We start from the raw sequence: 17444 nt of genomic DNA, 5'->3' as shown, positions 1-17444 counted from the left end.
ACAAGATGGAGAGAGGGATCAAAGCTAGAGGGTCAAGGTAAGGATCATAAACATCACTGGATTGCCAGACAGGTTTATTGTCCTGAGATTCTATGGGCCGGTTGGGCTGGTTTAAAGATGCAGAGTTGTAGGCGGGACAGGACATTGGTCACTAATGGTTAAATAGAAAAATGGATAATACATCCTCTACTTCCAGGCATCTGTCAGCTTTCCCTTGCCCATTTCAGTATTAATGGAATTCAGGTCACAAGGAGTAAGAATGAGGCAGCCAGGAATCCCTCTCACTATGCCCAGAATGTGAGGGTTTCATATTAAGATCTATCCATATCTACAACTGGGATTGATATAAAGATATTTTAAAAAACTCCTATTTTTTGAGAGTACACAAGGATTCAGATTTTAAATATGTTCAGAAAGAAAATATATGAAATCTATTAGGTTCCCTGTGTATCAAAATTTACTATAATGCACTGACTTGCTGGCTGAGAAGGGAAGCCAATTTGCATGGCTCCTGTCAGTCACATGTGGTTTGGAAATGCTTGTGCATTCCAGATACACTCTGTGTAAACTGGAGAATCATATCCTATTTCTACTGGTTTGCATGCATGCATATAAAACTTGTTTTTCCCATAGTGCCAAATGAAAATAAGTGAACGAGCAGCAGTGATCACAATTAATCAACGTTTTTGTCAGAACTTCACAGCTGTGACGGGGAGGGGAGTTGTTATCCCTCAGGTCCAGAGAAGCTATAACTTCTCCATTTTCTGACTTTCTTGTTCAGTTCTGTTCCATACAGCATTTAGAGAGAAGGTCTGTTACAATCATTCAACAGGGTTTCTGACACCTACTATGTGTCAGGCCCTCTGCTAGATACTGAAAGATGCTGCATGGAATTTCCACTAGAGAGAGCTCAGAGTTTAGTGGAAAAGAGCAACAGGTAAACAAATAGTTACCACCCAGTGTGATAGCTGTTTCTGCAGAGTGTGGGTTATGTACAATGCCCTATGGAAATAGGCAAGGAGTTTGCCAAGATTTCACAGAAGAAGGTGAATCCTGATGGTGCAGTATAAGTTGAAGTGAAGAAGGGCTGGAGGGCATTCAAGAAAGTAGGAACATAATGTGCAAAGACATGAAGCTCATCAAGAACACATGTCTCAAAAAAAAAAAAAAAAAAAGAACACATGTCTCAGGGACCTGAAAGATTCTGTATGCCTTGAAGCCAGAGGTAGAGCCAGTAGAGAAAATAATTTGAAAAACCATAGGAGAGAGAGGGGCAATAATTCTAGTAAACAATGTTATTTTAATAATCTGCATTCCTGTGTTAATATTTGAAGATGTTGGCTCATTAAGAATACTTAAGAGTTGCGGATGAACTAATGTTACAATGTCCAACATCCAGATTCTATCCATTATTGCTTTTCTCATTCTAGCAATACCTGGCACACAATGAGTATTCAATTAACATAAACCATTAATACTATATGGTAGATGACCTCTAACATGGCTCCTGGTGATTCACGCCCTGATGCAAACCCTTCCCCTTGAGTATAGGCTGGACTTATTGACTCATATCTAATGAAAAGAATATGCCAGAAGTAATGGATTATCACTTCCAATATTATGTTATAAAAAGACCGCAGCTTTTGGGTGGTCTCCTATGTATTCACCCTCTCTGTCTCATTTTCTCTCTTGGATCATTAGCTGCTGTATGCTATGATGCTCAGGCAGCCTATGGAGAAGCCCATGTGGTAAGGAACTGAGCCATGCCTATGTGAGCATGCCTATTGCTAGTACCTATGTGAGCGAGCCTGGATGCAGATCTTTTGAGGCCTGCCAATCACCACAGTGGTGAGCTTGGAAGTGAAATTTCCAGCTCCACTTGAGCCTAAGGTTACTGTAGCTTTGGCCAACAGCTCAATGGCAATCTAGGCCAGAAGTACCCAGCTAAGTTGCATCCAAATTCCTCACTCATAGAAACTGTGATAAGTCACTAAATTTTGCTATAGTTTGCTATATAGCAAAGATAACTGATGTACTATATGCCACTGTCTATTCCTAATCCCTAATCAAAGCTGGGTTTCTGGTATACCTAGTTTGGGCATGGTGGTATCAGAGCTCCTATTTGGTAATGGAGCACTTTCTAGAAGTTTTTGTGACTGGGATCCCAATCACATGACAGCTCACTCCTTGAGGGAATGAGCTCCATTATCTATAGGCCCACTCAACTGATTACACCACTCATAGAATGAGTCCATTCCAGCTGCAGGACAGACCATCATATGGCATCATATGGCACTTTTGGCCATCTTGGGCACACCAACATTGTAAAGTACAGTCCCTCTACTAGCTGAGGCAGAGTGTTCAGAAAACCTCTATCTAGATGATGACAATCACAGATGTCCACAGAAACACCTATGTAGATAATATATTCCTGATTTCCATATGTAACTCTAATTAATTATATGACATGCCTTGAAAACTAATTGTTAAACTTGCTGTACACACTGTCTAGGTGGGAACAAGTGGAAAAATATACATTGCTCAGGGAACAATGAGTTTTTGGCAGAGAATTTCTGGCAGTTTATATAACAATGTTGATTTGAAGGCAGTGGTTTTTTATGTAAAAAAGATTTTAAGACCCTGTAAAGATGTTAAATATTTACATAAAAAAATATGCTCAGCTAAGAAAAGAAGAGCAAAATATAAAACCCAAGTGTGCCTTCTAAATTGTTCTTTACTTGTTTCTTATGTCTTTTTGGTGGTTTTTAGACCCACTTTTTAGTTAGTGATTAAGCACTCACTGAAAACAAAATGCTGTATATGAAAATGATGATAGTACATCACAACCACAAGGAAAAGAAAGAAGACAAGGGAGAAAGTGGACTCTGTACCTCTGTCCCTGATGATTTTGCCCCTCATGCTCTGGGATGCACTTATTTAGAGTTGAAGGACTTATGTGGGAGGATGTCCTTAGAGCCACCGCTGAGATGCCCACCAGTGGGGATGAGAAATTGAGCAGCACTGAGGTGATACGGTGGGAGAGGATGTCCAGGTGATGGGTCACATTGATAACCAGGGGGTTATGCTGGCATGACAGCTCGTGGGTTCCTGAAGAAAAACAAGGAGATGAATAATACTGTAAGCCATTCATACAGTACCAGGTTCCTATATCTAGCATTCCTTCTATCTTAATAGCTGTGTACTGTAGGCAAGGTCCCAAACAATATTGGACACAGGCACCAGGTTGACTCCAAGGTCTACCGGCTTCTCCTCTGGTGGCCCTGAAGGGATCACTGTCACACTCACCAAGAGAGTGGTTGGTCCCAGTGACATCAGTCAGCTCAACAGTCATGGTCGGCCGCTGACCTTCTCCAAGGACTGGGCCATCAGACGTCAAGAAAATGAAAATTGCCGCAGCCACTCCTGGTCTACTGAAACACACCTAAGCAGAAGCACATATATTTGTGTATGTCATTTCACTGGGCTATCAAGGCAGAGGTCACACTATTTTTACACTCCCCATTTTTTTTTAAGATTTTATTTATTTGAGAGAGAGAGAGAGAGCGCTCATGAGCAGAGGAAGAGGGAGAAGCAGACTCTCCCACCAAGCAGGGAGCCCGATTCAGGGCTCAATCCCAGGACTCCAAGATCATGACCTGAGCTGAACACCCAACCAAATGAGCCAGCCAGGTGGCTCTTCCCATTTTTAAAGTAAGAGCTCCCAGGAATCTCTGGATGGCTCAGCGGTTTGGCTCCTGCCTTTGGCCCAGGGCACGATCCTGGAGTCTCAGGATCGAGTCCCATGTCGGGCTCCCGGCATGGGGCCTGCCTCTCCCTCTGCCTGTGTCTCTGCCTCTCTCTCTCTCTCTCTATGTGTATCATAAATAAATAAAAAGAAATCTTTAAAAAAGGGGGGGGGAAACAGCTTAGAGATTGGGAGATGACCTGGAGAACAGATTTCCCACACTGAAATTATCTCATGTACTAATTCTCGTTTTGTTTAACATTCTTCAGGTCACTATTAGTCTTCACTTCTGTTGAGAGTAACTCTCTACCTAACCGGGTATTACATGCTTGCTACGTTGCAAGATTCTGGTGTTGGACCTTACAATGTTCTGTGTGCCTCTCTGTAGCTTTTTATCTGGTTCTGAGGGTGATGAGGCTCCAGGAAAACTATCCTCAGGGTGAAAGAAGGATATATCTAATGGCAGGGGCCTCTTCTAAAAATGGGGCAGAGAAGAGTAAAAAATGTTTTCCATTTCCCAAGAATTCTCCCTTGTGTGCAAGCTGATTTTCCCTGTGTCTTGGTGGTGTGTTTATAGAGTGTCCATTTGCACTGCTGGCTGAATTAGGGGGATTTTATGATATGTAGTGGTCAATGCAACACAGCTCGCCCTTCTTCCTCTCCTTTGAGGGAAAGACCAGCTACTCTCTCTTTTTACAGTGTCCTTTCTCCTCCTTTTCATTCCCTCTCTTTGAAGGAATAAATATTCCTTTATAACTCAAGAAATACCCAGACCCATAGGTTACAGCTTGCAATACGAGGTCCTTTGTCCCCGACTGGATGAGGGCTAGACATAAAACATGCCATCAAGTAACCAAGAGCCTAACTCAAAGCCCTCAACTGGAGCAGCGAAGGACATCAAAGTCCCCTGGGAACTCCCACAACCTCTTCCTTTTTCTACACCACAAAAAGAGACCTGAGTACTGGAAGAAAGTTATGGGTCGTTTCCTGAGCCAGGAACAGACAGAGTCCAAACAAGTACATGGTGGCTTCATCCAAGTAGGCCTCCCACTCGAAGCCTGGGGTGGCTTCAATGAGGAACAGGAAGGCTCAGTCTTCCTACCTCCTGCGGGGCCCCCAAGTAGACACCACCCGCCTGAAACTAATTAGTAGGGGTCAGTCTTATGGTGTGGATTTCTCTGTCCTGAAGGCCCACACCCAAAACCTCTGGCTCATTTTGCATCTCTTGGCAGCAGGCCTCCTTGCTCTAAGGGTCTTTGAATCAAACCACTTTGAACCCTACAGCCCTGCTCCTGGTGGCAGTGTATCTGTGCCATGATCTATGGGAAAGGCAATGCCAGGACCTCTAGGCCATGGCTTAAGCAGGTAAGACTCCCAGAGGAAACAAAGGTACACAAAGCAAAAAAAAGACAAAGGTTTGATCAAGGTACAGGATACCAAGTCTGTGGCATTTCTTCTCACAGTGACATGGGAGGAGTAACTGAACTCTGTTCTCATCTGAACACTGCATATGCCCCACAACAGCAACCAGACGCGAAAGAAGTATGGACTCTCCTATGACTACCAGAGCCTCTGAAACAGAGACTAGTTTGAATTCACACATCTGTGCCTAGCCAATCTGAGCCAGGGTAAAAAGAACCAAGTAAGTTCACCATTCTGGAGAGAAGCTTGGCCAGGCAGAAAACTGTTATCTCTACTAGCTGGTTAAATCTGAGCAATCCATCTCTCCTCTCGGAGTCTAGGGTCCCTCTTTCATACATCCAAAGCACAGACATACTACCTATTTCACGAAGCTATTATGAGGATTAAATGAAATCATGGAAAACACATAGGACAGTACCTGTCATCTAGTAAGAGCTCAGTGTTCATAAATCAATTTGCAAAATAATTTTTATTTCAAAGGAGAAATATATTTTTTATTTTGTTTACACTTTAGGAAAACAAGGGTAAAGAATAAAATTTTAAAATTAAACACATGACTATATATCTTGGTTTATAGAGAATTATGCTGTTCTAAAATCTACAGGTGGGCAGCCCCAGTGGCTCAGCGGTTTAGCGCCGCTTTTGGCCTGGGGTGTGATCCTGGGGGCCTGGGATCAAGTCCCTCATCAGGCTCCCTGCGTGGGGCCTGCTTCTCCCTCTGCCTGTGTCTCTGCCTCTCTCTCAATTTCTGTGTCTGTAAATAAATAAATAAAATCTTAAAAAAAATAAAACCTATAGGCTAAAAAATTTCATATATGCTATTTTAAATCGGCATTTGTAGAAATGTGAACTGGTATTCTAGGTTCTACTTCTAGAGACACTGGCAGTATCCAGGGCTTTTGGTATAGAATATATCACTAGTTTACAAATGGAATCTATGAAAATTATATTTTATATACATAACTCTTTTAATAGACTTTTCAGAAAACTCAGTTCAGTATGTGTTTATCAAAAATCTACTTTTGCTATATAAATATATAGACAAAGAAACTTCCAAAGTTATTAGAATACTAAGAATGTGTTATTTTAAAAAAAGGTGATTATTTTTATTGAAGTATAGTTAACAGTGTCACATTAGTTTCAAGTGTACAACTTAATTCAATTCTATACATTACTCAGTGCTCACCACATTCAGTGTAGTCATTATCTGTCACCAAATGTTTTTACTATCCTTTTTTTTTTTACTATCCTATTGACTACATCCCCTGTTCTGTACTTTTCATCTCTGACTATGGAAGTGGAAGTTTGTACCTCCTACTGTGCTTTATCTATTTTACCTGCCTCCTCACTCACTGCCCCCTCTGGCAACTCTCTGTTCTCTGTATTTAAGAGTCTGGGTTTTTAGTTTGTCTATTTTTCTTTCTTTGTTCATTTGTTTTGTTTCTTAAAATCCACAAATGGTATTTGTCTTTCTCCTACTGGCTTATTTCACTTAAGCATTAAATCTTCGGGGATCCCTGGGTGGCTCAGCGGTTTAGCGCCTGCCTTTGGCCCAGGGCGCAATCCTGGAGTCCCGGGATCGAGTCCCACGTCAGGCTCCCGGCATGGAGCCTGCTTCTCCCTCCTCCTGTGTCTCTGCCTCTCTCTCTCTCTCTCACTCTCTCTCTATGTCTATCATAAAATAAATAAATAAAACTTAGAAAAAATCTTCTAGTTCCTTCCATGTTGTTGCAAATGGCAAGATTTCATTCTTTTTACAACTGAGTAGTATTCCATTGTCTATCTATCTTTATCTATCTATCTGTCTATCTATCTATCTATCTATCTATCTATCTATCTACCTATCATCTATCTACCTACCTACCTACCTACTACCACATCTTCTTTGCCCGTTAGTCTACTGATGGATGCTTGAGTTGCTTCCATGTCTTGGCTCTTATAAACAATGCTGCAATAAACATAGGGGTGCATGTATTTTTTGAAATAGTATTTTCATTTCCTTTGGGTAAATACCCAATAGTGGAATTACTGAGTTGTATGATGTTTCTAGTTTTAATTTTTTGAGGAGCTTGCATACTGTTTTCCACAGTGTCTGAATCAATTTGCATTCCTGCCAACAGTGCAAGAGGGTTCCTTTTTCTCCACATCCTTCCCACCATTTGTTATTTCTTGTCTTTTTAATTCTAGTCATTCTGAGAGGCGTAAGGTGATACCTTGTTGTGTTTTTGATTTGCTTTTTCCCTGATGACTAGTGATGTTGACCATCAAAGATGATATTTATTTTATTTTATTTTAATTTTCTAAAAATTTTATTTATTTATTCATAGAGACAGAGAGAGAGAGAGGCAGAGACACAGGCAGAGGAAGAAGCAGGCATCATACAGAGAGCCTGACGTGGGACTCGATCCAGGGTCTCCAGGATCATGCCCTGGGCTGCAGGCGGCGCTAAACTGCTGCACCACCGGGGCTGCCCAAAGATGATATTTTTAAAGGTTACTCTTCCCACGGCTAAATCACAGCTATTTTAATATAATATTCTAGCCCACATTATTTTCACTTTATACAAAATACACAATGAATTTTATGTTCCTAGACATAAAAGACAGTTATTGGCTAGAACAGAGACTTTGGCAACATGAAGTTCTACTTTTCCTACCACCATCCCCCCCATGCCACTTTTGCCACTTCAGTGTGACACTTCTCTAAACACCGCACCAGATGCATTATGTGAATAGCTTCCCCTTCAGGACAAAGGGCACCAAATGCATCTCCTGGAGGAATTCCTCAGATCTGAAATGAGCACCAGGCATGCCCCGAGAGAAAAATCCAAGAAGCTAAGAAGTCAAGGAAGGGGATTGTTAGCTTCATCTTATTTGTTTTAACAAAGAGATTGCATTCATGTATTATATTGGCAATATAAAATTAATTTGAACTTGGCTCTTATGAAGAAAAACTATAGCTAGATGTTAGAAAGGAGACAGAATCTTTTAGAAAAGCAAGTGATTCTCAGGACTGAGGAATGGTCTCAAGAGAGAGGATTGCCAGTGAAATTAGCTCAGTGAATCCATCGCAACATACTTTGAAACAGAGAAACACAAATTAGAGAAATAGATAGATAGACAGACAGACAGATACTGACATACAGATGTGGAAAACCAGTCGACCACATTCAGTGGCTTTCTCATCCAAAGCCTGCACATTAATTACTGGATGGAACTTCTGACCACTGGTAAGGGGTATGATTGAAAGAATGTTTCCCTAGTGAAGAGCTGTTTGGGCATAAGAAATCCCTCTTCAATCTGTCTCCTGGGTACAGACACACTCACTCAATATACTCCCAAGCCAAGCATTTCAACTTCCAGGTCATCCTTTGTGGTGGTCACTGGATAGCAGATCCTGAAACTATACCACAAACTTGAAAAGAATCTTCTCTGAGGTTTTTAAATGCTTTTGGTTAGTTGCTAGGTTGTTATTTTTTCTGTGCCTTTCCATTTTCACTCATCTATGGCACATCCTGATTCCAGAGAGAAAGGGGAGGTCCTTGAACAGCAGAAAGTGGGCGAACACTATATTCTCTTTGTATAGCACTTTACAGTGTGCCAAGCATGGAGCCTCCACGAATTTCCTTGGATTTTTATTCCTATCTGAGATTTTTGTACTCCAGGATTCAAAGGTTATATTGTAGAAGTGGAAAGTAGGTTCTGAAGAGCTTAAGTCACTTTCTTCAGCAAAATACTAGAGAGGTAGGGAACTGGAGTTTCCAGCTTCAAGTTGTGTAAATTTTCTTCTACCCAATGGTTCTTAATTTGGGGTGAGCAGGAAGTCACAGATTCCTTAGAAAATTTGTTGACACTCATAACCTCTATTTCCCCCAAGATTAAATCACATAAATGCTTACACATAAAAGTTTCATACAATTGCTAGGAGCTAAAAGAACTCTGAAAAAGCCATTTGTAGTTCAATTAGAGGTCAGCAGAAATCAAATTAAGAATGCTTGCACTACTGGGGTGTCTGGGTGGCTCAGCTGTCAAGCATCCCACTCTTGATTTCAACTCAGGTCATGAACTCAGAGTCCTGGGATCCAGCCTCATGTTAGGCTCCACACTCAGCAGGGAGTCTGCTTGAGGATTCTTTCTCTCCCTCTCCCTCTGCCTCTCTCCACCCTCTACTCTCTGTCTCTCTCAAATAAATAAATAAATAAATCTTTAAAAAAAAGAATGCTTGTACTATTGTTGAACCATATCCCTTTTGTGGGTGAAAAACTATCAAATATAGGTAGTTTCATATGGCTCACCTAATAATATTGTTATCTCTGTAGACTTCAGAAATTTGACAAGGCAGAGATTAATTCTCAGAGTTTCAGGGGATCTTATCTGATGTTCAAATCTAATGAAGGAAGGGAGGCTGTAAGGCAGTTAGCCTCTTGCCACTGAGTTGTCTTGGTAGTCTCCTTCTCACATTTAAGGATGTGAGTCAATATGGGGAAGGAGTTTTGAACCTGATTTTACTTCCTGTCTCCCTTGGTCCTAGTCAAAATCCAGCTGATATCCTATATTATATTCCTTCATAGTACAAGTAAGACTCTAAACACCATGAGTTTATATAATTCTCTTTTTGGGAAAATTAAGTCAAGTTGTCATTTTGTGAAATGAAGAGGGAACCACCACTACGACCCCCACCATCCAGGGAGAGGCATCTGAAAATGTATGACTTGGCAAGTCAGTGGAAGGACTCAGATCAGAATCAGCTTGTTGTCTTCATTCCTTCTAACAGCATTTTCTCATCTGTGATTTTAGACACTAGGGCTAAGTCTGTAGAGACTGAGTTAGAAGAGCTTGTGGGACTCAGAAGAGGGCTTAAAAAGAGGCAGGTCGGGGATCCCTGGGTGGCTCAGCAGTTTAGCACCTGCCTTCAGCCTAGGGCATGATCCTGGAGTCCTGGGATCGGGTCCCACATCGGGCTCCCTGCGAGAAGCCTGCTTCTTTCTCCCTCTGCCTATGCCTCTCTCTCTCTCTCTCTTTCTCTCTCTCTCTCTGTGTGTCTCTCATGAATAAATAAATAAAATCTTAAAAAAAAAAAAAGACCTGGGAGACATTGTGAGACCCCCTCCTTCATGACTGAGCACTCAGCTCACAGCAAGGTCTCTGTCTGGAAACTGCTCTCTGAGGAAGAAAGACTCCAGAAGCTCATGCCACTTCTCCAGAGAAACCCATATCCAGCAGCCTTTTGATAGGAGTGAGTGGGGTATAAGGTAGAACTCGGAGGGCCATTCCAGCTCCCTGTGGGATGTTGATGCCTTCATGTGGCTATCTCATGGCCCTTCTCTCTGAGTACTCCCCTGGTTCTTTCACTCCCTCACAGGTGTTGATCTTAGGGAAAAATCCTCAGTAAACTTTCAGCATGCAAATCTTCATCTCAGAGATGGAATCCCGGGTACACTCCACACAAGACAAACTGAGAACAAGGAAAGGTATTATGGAATATATATGGAGAAGGCTTTCTTGGGAACAAGAATGCATAAAGGAGGGGATGAAGGAGCACACTGCAGAGCCAAGCAAGCTTTCCCCACCTCTGGTTGAAAAATATTGCCATCCCAATTATTCATGAAACTTAGAGTTGGCTAAGATGTTATATCTAGAGCCTACAAAAGTTTCCATGTAAAATAAAAAAGTTACATTAGTAGCCATAAGATAGGAAAGTGGAAAATGAGTGACATCCTCTCTGGGGATAAAGTGTTGAGCCACTGGGAGATGGAATTCTTCTTCTAATGCACTAGGCTATTTTTTGGTGGAAATGAAAATCATATATACATAGTCACTTTCACTTTTGCAGGATTCCCAGGGAATGCAGGGATCCACATAGGTTAATTTTCTAAACAGAAGATTTTCTTTTGAAAGGTAAGAACTTTCTAGAAATTTCAGTAATGTACAGAAATAATTCCAATACCTATTAAAAATATTCCTGCCCTCCTAACCAGAGAATCCTGTACTTAACTGAATTTTTGCTTGGTAAATTGGAGGCATCATTTTGAATACCAGGTATTTTCCTGAATGCTAAGAAAACAATCATCTAAGGCAGTGCTCTTCAAACTTTAATGTACATACAAACTGCCTGAGGGTCTTGTTAAAATGACAATTCTGATTTAGTAGAGCTGAGATTCTGCATTCCTACCTAGCTTTCAGGCGATGCTGATGCTTTTGGATGCCAACCATATTTTGAGTAGCAAGGCTCTAAAGGCATCAGTAGATATAGTTATCTTTGCCCTTAGCATTTGATAGCCTAAAACTGTAGTTCTTTATTATTCATATTTATTATCTCATTCTTTTTTAAATTCACCATCAAGCTGAAATTATAATACATAACTGAAAGGAATCATCTAGTCCAAATACCTCATTCTGAAGGCAAGAAAATTGATATTCAAGAAGGTTATATGATTTATATAAGGGCATTAGACTGATTAATGGTAAAAATAGGGCTTATAATACTGTTCCTCTGAGTATAGGTCTTCTCCCAGTTTCTATATCCCCTACTAATTTGCTGCTCCTTTTCTACAGTAGACTGAAAATTCAGATCATTAATATTTTTGGTAAAGTAAATAGACTTTAACAAAGGGTCCTGTCAACTTTCTTATGAACAAAGTCAAAGAATGCAAAGTAATGATTGCACCTTCTATCTATGAGCTTTTTCTTTTTTGCTAAATTATGAAATCTATAGTTTTCTGGATGGTTGAAGTCATCTCTGAATAGAGGATTAGTATCCAACTGATTAAATAAAAAAAGAATTATATTAATGATCTGAAAAAAAGGGTTTTGTAAGTGTTTGTATATAAAGAAAAATAAAGAAGACATAGTAAAAGTGGTAGATACTTTTGGACCAACTAATGGAAAGTATGTATTTCTAATACAGATTGGACCTTAATTTCTGAATGAATAAGGCTCTTTCTTTAAGTGCTTCCTAATAAAATATAGGGCCAAAAGAAGAAAAAAACTCCTCTAATAATGACAGAGCTGGCACAATAAAAGTTGCTATCCTCTGAAAAATCAGTGGTAGAAATAAACAAAATGCTACTAAAAGAAGTTACGAGTTATTACAAAACAGGGCAGACTTGATGACGAAAGCTCTATATGTGAACATTTATTGGCTACCATCAAAGCAGTACCTAGAGGGAAAAAATATGGAAAGAGTGAAAACAAATTATCCAAGTGTTTGATACAAGAAGCTAAAGAGGAACATCAGTATGAATCCAGAGAAATAGGAAGGGATGAAATATTAAAGATAAAGATAGAAATCAGAGAATTGGAGAACCATGACTAGAATGAAGAGAAAAATGAACAAAAGTAGAAATTGCTCTTTGAAGAAACCTAGATATTAGTAATCAAGAAAAAGAGGAGAAATCAGAAGGCTTAAAAACATACTATATAAAGGGAGTGATAATTATAGTTGAAACAGAGATGAGACAAATTAAAAATACATTATGAATAACTATCAGCACTAAATTTGAATATGTGGAAGAAATTAGTAAATTTATGGAAATAGCCAAGAGTCCAAAATTGGAAAGGAGAAATTAAACATATTAATAAAAATCAAAGAAAGTTAAATGACAAACATAAGTCTTTCTTCAAGCAAATCCCAAACCCAGTTGGTTTTACAGGTGGGTTCTGCTAAATTTTGAAGGAACCGATAATCTTTATTTTATACAAGCGGTTTCAGAAAATATGAGGAAAAACTGCCCAATCAACTTTATGAGGGTTGTGTAATATGAATATTCAAAAAAGGAATATATAAACTACTTCCATGTATGAATACAAACACAAAAATCCAAAGCAAAAAGATTAACCAATAAAATCCAAGAGCGTATTTAAAATGTAATATATAATAAACAAGTAGCTTCATGCCACAAAGGCAAAATGATTTTATATCTAAAAAAATCTATCAATATGATTCAACATAATCATGGATCAAAGGAGAAAAATCATAAGATCATATCAGTTGACACAAATCAAGTGTTTGATTAAGTTCAGTTCACATATACCAGTATGTTTTTCAAGAGGCAGAAGAAATGACCTAAAGCTTATCCTAAGATTTATATGGAAAATAAGTGTTCATGAATAATGAATAGCTAACTCAATTTTTTAACTGTGCAAAAAAGTGGAAGATGGTGGGGACATGCCCTACCAGATATGTTTACGTAGAAGTTGTAGTACTAAAAACAATGTATTGCTGGTGTAAGGAACATGAAAATAGGTCAGCGAAATAGAGTGTTAAAAAAGCAGACTCAAGTCTATTCCAGAAATTAGTATATAATCAATGTGGCATTGGGAATCATCAGAGCAAGGACGGAATGTTTTAATGGTTGAGATTAGAAATTGATTTATCATATTTAAAGGGGAAAAAGCGGAACCCTACCTTATTCTATATACAAAAACAAATTTCAATTATATTAAACACTAAACTTCAAAAGGCAAAACTATAAAACTAATACAAGAAAGTAAAAAATATTTTTTAATCTTAAAAAAGCTAATAAATTTGTCTATGTTATGATTAAATAAAAGAGGAATACTAAATGCCTGATAATTATTTTTGTAAAGGGGATGCTCTACCTCACTAACAATCAAAGAAAAAACGCACAATATAACAATGAGATATCACTTTGTTCCCGTCAGATTTATTAATTTTAGGTAACTGAATAACATTAGGCTCATGCAATGATATGTAGAAATGGATGCACCATTCTCATTTGTCTTTAAAGTATTAAGTCTAATTTCAAGTCCATATGTCTGTATATATGTCTTTATCTTTGGGTATATTTCTGGGCCATCTTGGTCTACTGATTTGTCTTTTCATTGATTTTTTTAACCATTATAATTCTGTGATACATTTTGATATTTGACAGAATCAAGCCTCCTTCATCACTAAATTTTTGCAGAACTTCCATTAAAAACATTGAAATCAACTTTGTAATTCTTTGAAAGTTTTTTTGTTAGAATTTTTATTGGGATTATGTGAAGTTTAAGATTTAGGGGAATGGACTCTCCTATGATACCGAGTCTTTCTATACAAGACCAGTTTGTGCCTATTTATTCAAGCCTTCATTGTATCTTCATAGAGATCTTTAAGTTTTCTTTTTTTACATTGATTCCTAGATATTTTACTACTTTGACTGCTATTATAAATGAAGTATTTTCTCTAATCATATTTTCTCATTGATTGTTGTTTAAAATTAAAGAGCATATTTGCTTTCATCTTAATTTTGTACTAAGCCATGATACTAAACAAAATGACCTTCAGGTCGTCTTCTCTTTTCAGATGTCAATTCAATTTATGATAAAATAATTTGGGTTTTACTTCTCTTACATTTTATGTTTCATTTCTTTTATAATGCATAAAGTATAGAATTCAAAGTCTAGCACTGGCTGCTATTTCCAGAGAAAGTAAAGTAATAGTGATGATATAAGAATTTCTTCTACTTTACTGATTTCTTCTCTTCTCTGTTATTTCTTTTATACTTTTACTGTGACTTTAATCTTTTCCTAATTAAGGTGGAAACTGTGATTATTGATTTTATACTGCTTATTTTCCAAATATAGACATTTAAAGCTATAAATTTCCCTGGAAGAACCGTTTTAATCATATCCCATAAATTTTGAAATGTTGTTTCATTATCTTTTAGCTCAAAATGTTTTCTAATTTCTCCCATAAAACCTTCTTTGATCTATGGGTTATTTAGAAATGTACTGCTTGATTACCAAAAAATTGGAGATTTCCTAGACATACTGTTATTCATTTCCTATTTAGTACTGTTAATGTCAGAGAATGCACTCTATCATTGCAATCATTACAAATTCATTAAAACTCGTTTTATGGTCTAGTATATAATCTTTCTTGGTGAAGGTACCATATGCATTCTGCATATGTAGTATTTCTACAAATGTCAAGTAGGTCAAGATACTTGATAATGTTCTTCAAATCTTGCATACTTATCCTAATTTTTTTTGTCTACTTGCTATATCAATGACTTAGAGATGATAAAAATCTCCAATTATGATTGTTTGTCTATTAGTTCTATTAATTTTTAATTCATTTGTTTTGAGACTCTATTGTTAGGTGCTTCAATTTCATAACAATTAAGATTGTTCATTATTTTTGATAAACTAACCCACTTATCATTATGAAACATCCCTCTTTATCTCAGGTAATATTCTATTTTGTCAGAATTAACATAGCATGGCAATTTACTTATGCTTAGACTTTATACAAATGACGTATAATTTTTCACTTTGACTTTCATTCTGCATGTCTTTATATTTAAAGGGTGTTTTCATAAACAGTAGATAATTGATTCTTTTCATCTCATGTATACTGACAATCTCTGCCTTTTACATGGCATTATTAGATAATGTGTATTTAATGTAATCAATAATACAGTTGATTTTAAGTCTACCATCTTGGTATTTGCTTTTTATTTTTTGTTTCTTAGTTCTTTTCCTGCCTTCTTTTGAGTGACTCATTTGTTTTATTATTCTATTACTTTTTTCTTTTAACTTTCTACCTATAGCTATTTGTGTATATGTGTATTTTTAAATGATTGTTCTGGAGATTATAATATGTATGTCTCACTTACTACAATCTACATTCAAATAATATTACTATCTCATAGTATAAGACATTACAGCAGTATTACTCCACTTATCACTTGTCTCTTGTGATAATATGTCTTATTTCTTTACAGGAGAAGTCAGTCAAGCTGTCATTGAAGTTGCTCAACTTTCCATTTCACCCACTCATGCTTCCTTTCCTTCTTTTCCACAGATGTTGGTACCCAGCCCACTCCTTCATAAACATCCTGCATACCAAGTTTCATCTTAATTTTAGTATATGTACTGCCAAAGTGAGCACCAGAGTTCCATTTCAGAATCTACGTCCTAGAGAATCCAACCTGCCACAACCAAAGAAAATGATGAAATCTCCCCCATCTTTGAAGAACACCGTTAAATGTGGTTTCCAATAAAACTACAGTCCATCTTGTATAAAGTTTTGCAGAAAGAGGTAGTTTGCCTCTGTTTGTGGCCTCTGTCTACCTCCCTTTTCAATCTAGCCCAGCCCACAGTCCTCCTTATCCACCTCTGTGCTGTGTCATTAGTACAGTAGTTCTCCCTATGCACAGGGGATACATTGCCGTGGATCCCTAGTGGACACCTAAAACCACAGATAGTACTAAACCCTACAATATATATTATGCATTTTCCTATACATACATACCTATGATAATAGTTAATTTATAAATTTGGCACAGTAAGAGATTAACAACAACTAATAATAAAATAGAACAATTGTAACAATGTGCTGTAATAAAAATGATGTGTATAACTCTGTTTCAAAATATCACTGTACTTCTTGTGATGATACGAAATGATAAAATACCTTTGTGATGAGATGAAGTGAGGCAAATGACCCAGGCATTGTGACATAGTATTCAGCTACTATTGACCTTGTGACAATTTGTCAGAGGAGGGTCATCTGCTCTTCAACCATAGTTGGCCATAGTAACTAAAACTGCAAAAGTGAAATCACAGATAACTACTATATTATCAATATGCTCCCAAATTGCAACGGCTAAGACCTAACATCCCATCATTGATTCATGCAATCACTAAACATTTTGACATTACAACAGGGAGGTTCTGTGCTCAATGCTTGACATACAACCATAACTACATGTGGTTTCTGCCCACAAGACCCTTAGAGTTCATTGGATGAAGAGGGAGAAACAAAAGCAGCAAAGTATACAAATACTATGATAGAAGAGTCTCTTGAGAAGGCATATATAAAGAAGTTATCAATTATACTAAAAGGGGCTTGGGAAATGAGTTCAGGAAAGGCTGGACTTTATAAAAGAAATAATCCTCAGCACTTGTCAGCCTTTTGACTAAGATCAAGCATAGTATCTATTCTTATCAGTATGAAAGAAATAATTCTTGAGCCCAATCTTAGAAGATGAATATGTATATCTTGGAGAGATAAAATGGAGAAAGCATTACAGACAAAGAAAAACATAAGTTCCCTACCTGAAAGTTTAGGGAGATACGAAAACCTTGGAGTATTCCAGCACCAAAAGCAATCTGTTATGACTAAATTGACTAAGCCGTAGAATGTGTGTGTGAGTGTGTGTGTGTGTGTGTTTAGAGGAGTAGTGTGGAAGGTGGGATAAATGGTGGAATTCAATGAGGTAAGGTTTATCTCTATTTCCCTACGTCCAGTCACCAGGTCCTTTTGAGTC

At 37.9% G+C, this 17444-nt stretch overlaps 1 protein-coding gene across 1 annotated transcript in view; it reads right to left on the bottom strand.

Moving 5' to 3' along the window:
- PAPPA2 (pappalysin 2) overlaps positions 1–17444 on the bottom strand; it is a 272846-nt gene that overhangs the window by 98182 nt on the left and 157220 nt on the right. The window contains exons 13-14 of the mRNA XM_055319554.1: positions 3307–3442; positions 2892–3108 (exon numbers count right to left, since the gene is read on the bottom strand). Coding sequence (XP_055175529.1) covers positions 2892–3108; positions 3307–3442 — 353 coding nt within the window. The remainder of the gene's footprint in view (positions 1–2891; positions 3109–3306; positions 3443–17444) is intronic.

Source organism: Nyctereutes procyonoides, unplaced genomic scaffold, assembly GCF_905146905.1.
Source record: "Nyctereutes procyonoides isolate TBG_1078 unplaced genomic scaffold, NYPRO_anot_genome, whole genome shotgun sequence".
Lineage (NCBI taxonomy): Eukaryota > Metazoa > Chordata > Mammalia > Carnivora > Canidae > Nyctereutes > Nyctereutes procyonoides.
This window is presented reverse-complemented; position numbering and strand designations above follow the sequence as displayed.